Source organism: Cyprinodon variegatus, unplaced genomic scaffold (genome assembly GCF_000732505.1).
Source record: "Cyprinodon variegatus isolate N-32 unplaced genomic scaffold, C_variegatus-1.0 Scaffold383, whole genome shotgun sequence".
Classification (NCBI taxonomy): Eukaryota; Metazoa; Chordata; class Actinopteri; order Cyprinodontiformes; family Cyprinodontidae; genus Cyprinodon; species Cyprinodon variegatus.
The window spans coordinates 40,459-43,188 of record NW_015150836.1 but is presented as its reverse complement, the minus strand read 5'-3'; the positions used below and the strand labels follow the sequence as shown (position 1 = coordinate 43,188).

General features: G+C 41.9%; 1 protein-coding gene across 1 annotated transcript in view; it reads right to left on the bottom strand.

Annotated features, from left to right (window-relative positions):
* The window catches only part of LOC107092495, a 31,251-nt gene that overhangs the window by 20,158 nt on the left and 8,363 nt on the right, over window positions 1-2,730 (bottom strand). The window contains exon 4 of the mRNA XM_015386998.1: window positions 888-1,002. Coding sequence (XP_015242484.1) covers window positions 888-1,002 — 115 coding nt within the window. The remainder of the gene's footprint in view (window positions 1-887; window positions 1,003-2,730) is intronic.

Below are 2,730 nucleotides of genomic sequence, written 5' to 3'. Positions count from 1 at the left end.
TGAGGAAACTCTTCCGAACTGGTTGGAGATTCAGCCCAACAAGTCTCTACTGAAGGAATTGGATTATTTTTGTTTTTTCTCCCTTTCATCATCAACAAAGACTGGTTGACTTCCTTGGTTTAAGGAACCCATTTGGACTTTAAAATTGTGGAATAACTTGTGTATATATTTTAAATAATAATACAACTCACTAATTTTGCACCATCAAACTGTCTCTGTGTTTTACAATTTGCCACCTCCTCCAGCAGATGAACCTAGTCTATAAGAAATCACATGGGTTGACTTTAATTTGGGTTATTTCTAATCCTAATAATCCTAGAATGCAACTTGGGTTACACTAGCCTAGCCAGCTAAAAAACAAGATGGTAGTGCCTGATTTCACAGGCGGAACCAGGGCAGAACTAACAGCCAGGAGAAAAAAACTAGAATAAAAAAACTATGGATGTGATGTAATATGTTCTTTTTTTCAAAGAGAAAAGCTCATGCAGCAGTGAGTTGTCGTGTTAGGAATCAGCCATATAGGCTCAATCCCAATTTAGGAATATTTTTCTAAAAACAGTAACAGTCTTGGCAGACTGACCTAACACTTTGAGGCAGCAATGCCACCAACAATTAACAAACCCAGAAACAAAATCCAACAATTACCTGGAGCACAGTAATCAGCCACAGCCGATGGTTTCACTTTGGACTTTTGAATTATCTGCATTTTTGGTAACAATTTTACCTAGCAAAGTTCAGAACACAAGAGCCATGTTGTGCATGCTGTGAATGTTAAGCAGCCACACACAAATATTGATCAGAGGAAGGTGTTTCAAGAATAATGAACATATTGGATTCAGGCAGACATTCATGACACAAATCAGCCCTAAAACTCGATACAACTGTACCTTTTTTGTTTGAGTAATAGTCCAGAACGCGTTGTGTTTCACGACTGCAGTTGGTTTTGTAGACAAAAACTTTGTTCACACCCAGTAACTGAAGCATTTCGAAACTCTGCACCAGCTGCAAGACAATACAACTGTTTCAATACCAAATAAAACCAAACGAGCAAATAAAACCTTAACATTACATGAAATTGTGTATTATGGACCAAAACAACAGATTAGGGGTTGGCATTTGGGGCCTGTCTGACTACGAGCCAGAGGCAGGGTACACCCTCAAAAGCTTGATAATCCATCACAGAAACACACAGGGCAGAAAAAAAAATGCAAAATGGCAATTTAGAAAGACCAATTAACTAAGAGTCATGTTCTTAGATTAAATAGCTGAAGAATGCAAACAACAGGCAAAATCTGTGCAGTAAGATTTTAACCCGGGACCTTCCTACAGCAAGGTAAACGTGACCAACCTTCACTGTGAAGCCCATGAGATCATTAGTCAATATTTGACTATACATGATTGTAACGATAAGACCGCCCAAAACTTAGTGTACTGGTTTGCTGATGAACACAATGATTGAGCCTCGGATAAGGGATCAGCTAAAGGGTAACTTTATGACCTTGTTTAAAAATCACAGATGGTGGCAAACCTCACAAGAAGCAGTGAAACCAGGGGAACAGCCTGCAGCCAAACCTTTGTGGGGACACTTTACCTTTTAGTAATGCTCTCCCTGGAGCCCCCTCCACAGCAACTAACCATGACCCATTGCAGGGAGATATGGGTGTTTTGAGGGCAGTGTAAGCTAAGTTGGCGGTGTGTGTGTGAGGTCAAAGCAAACCAAAGTGATTATCCTAACCTGGCTGTAATGGTTGATGTAGAATTTCAGCATAGTTTAGAGAATGATCTACAGTTGGTTTATGAGGTGGAAAAATACAAACTATACATGGTTGGATGAACCATCACACACCTTGGGCTCTAGATTTCATCTATTGTAAGGAGACCAGACTTTCTTTTCATCAATTTGCCCAAAGAGAGTTGCAACAGGCATTGCAGGAATGCCCTCATATTTCAGTGCCAGGAATGGGTTGTACATACTGGATTCCAAATTCTGGCACAGCGTACCAATGACATGGTAGATGATTAGTACATATCTGGTTAAACATGAGATTTAACTCATACCTCCAAGAGAGATTTTTTTTCCCATCTATAATAGGGTTGTCAAAAGTATTGATACTCCAAAAAGTATCGATACTAAAACGTTGTATCCAGATATGATACTCAATTTTAAAAGTACCAATACTACCGCCGCCGCGCGTGCGCAACACTGACCGGCCTTCTCTCACTGCCTTCACATACACACGGCAGCATGTAGCCCTCGCTTCAGTCTGCAGGACGCCTCGGTTGGATATCCAACTCCTCCCACATGCCGTCGGTCAGCAGATATGGGATCTTCCTATTGGTGACCAAATCAAAATGACCGACTTTGATGTGGGCGGAGTTACAGACTGAAGCGAGAAGCTACATGCTGCTGTGTGTATGTGAGGGCAGAGAGACAGCACAATAACAGAAAAGAGCATGGCCAGTGCTGCTGCAGGAGGGCCAAAACAACCAGTTTTGATCGAAAATGATAGAGGCAAGAGTGCTGTTTGGAGGTATTTTGCCTTCGAGCCTGACATGGAAGCCGGACGTGTATTTGTCCTCCTTTACCCCCAGTTTCCACATACTCTTTCATTGTCTTTCATTTAATCAATGAGCGCTGTTCCACATCCTCCGCTCGTCACCGCCCACGTACGTCTTCTCCGTCCCTCACCGTCAAAATACGGAGCTGAGCTCTTTTTAGCTCCGCTCCGG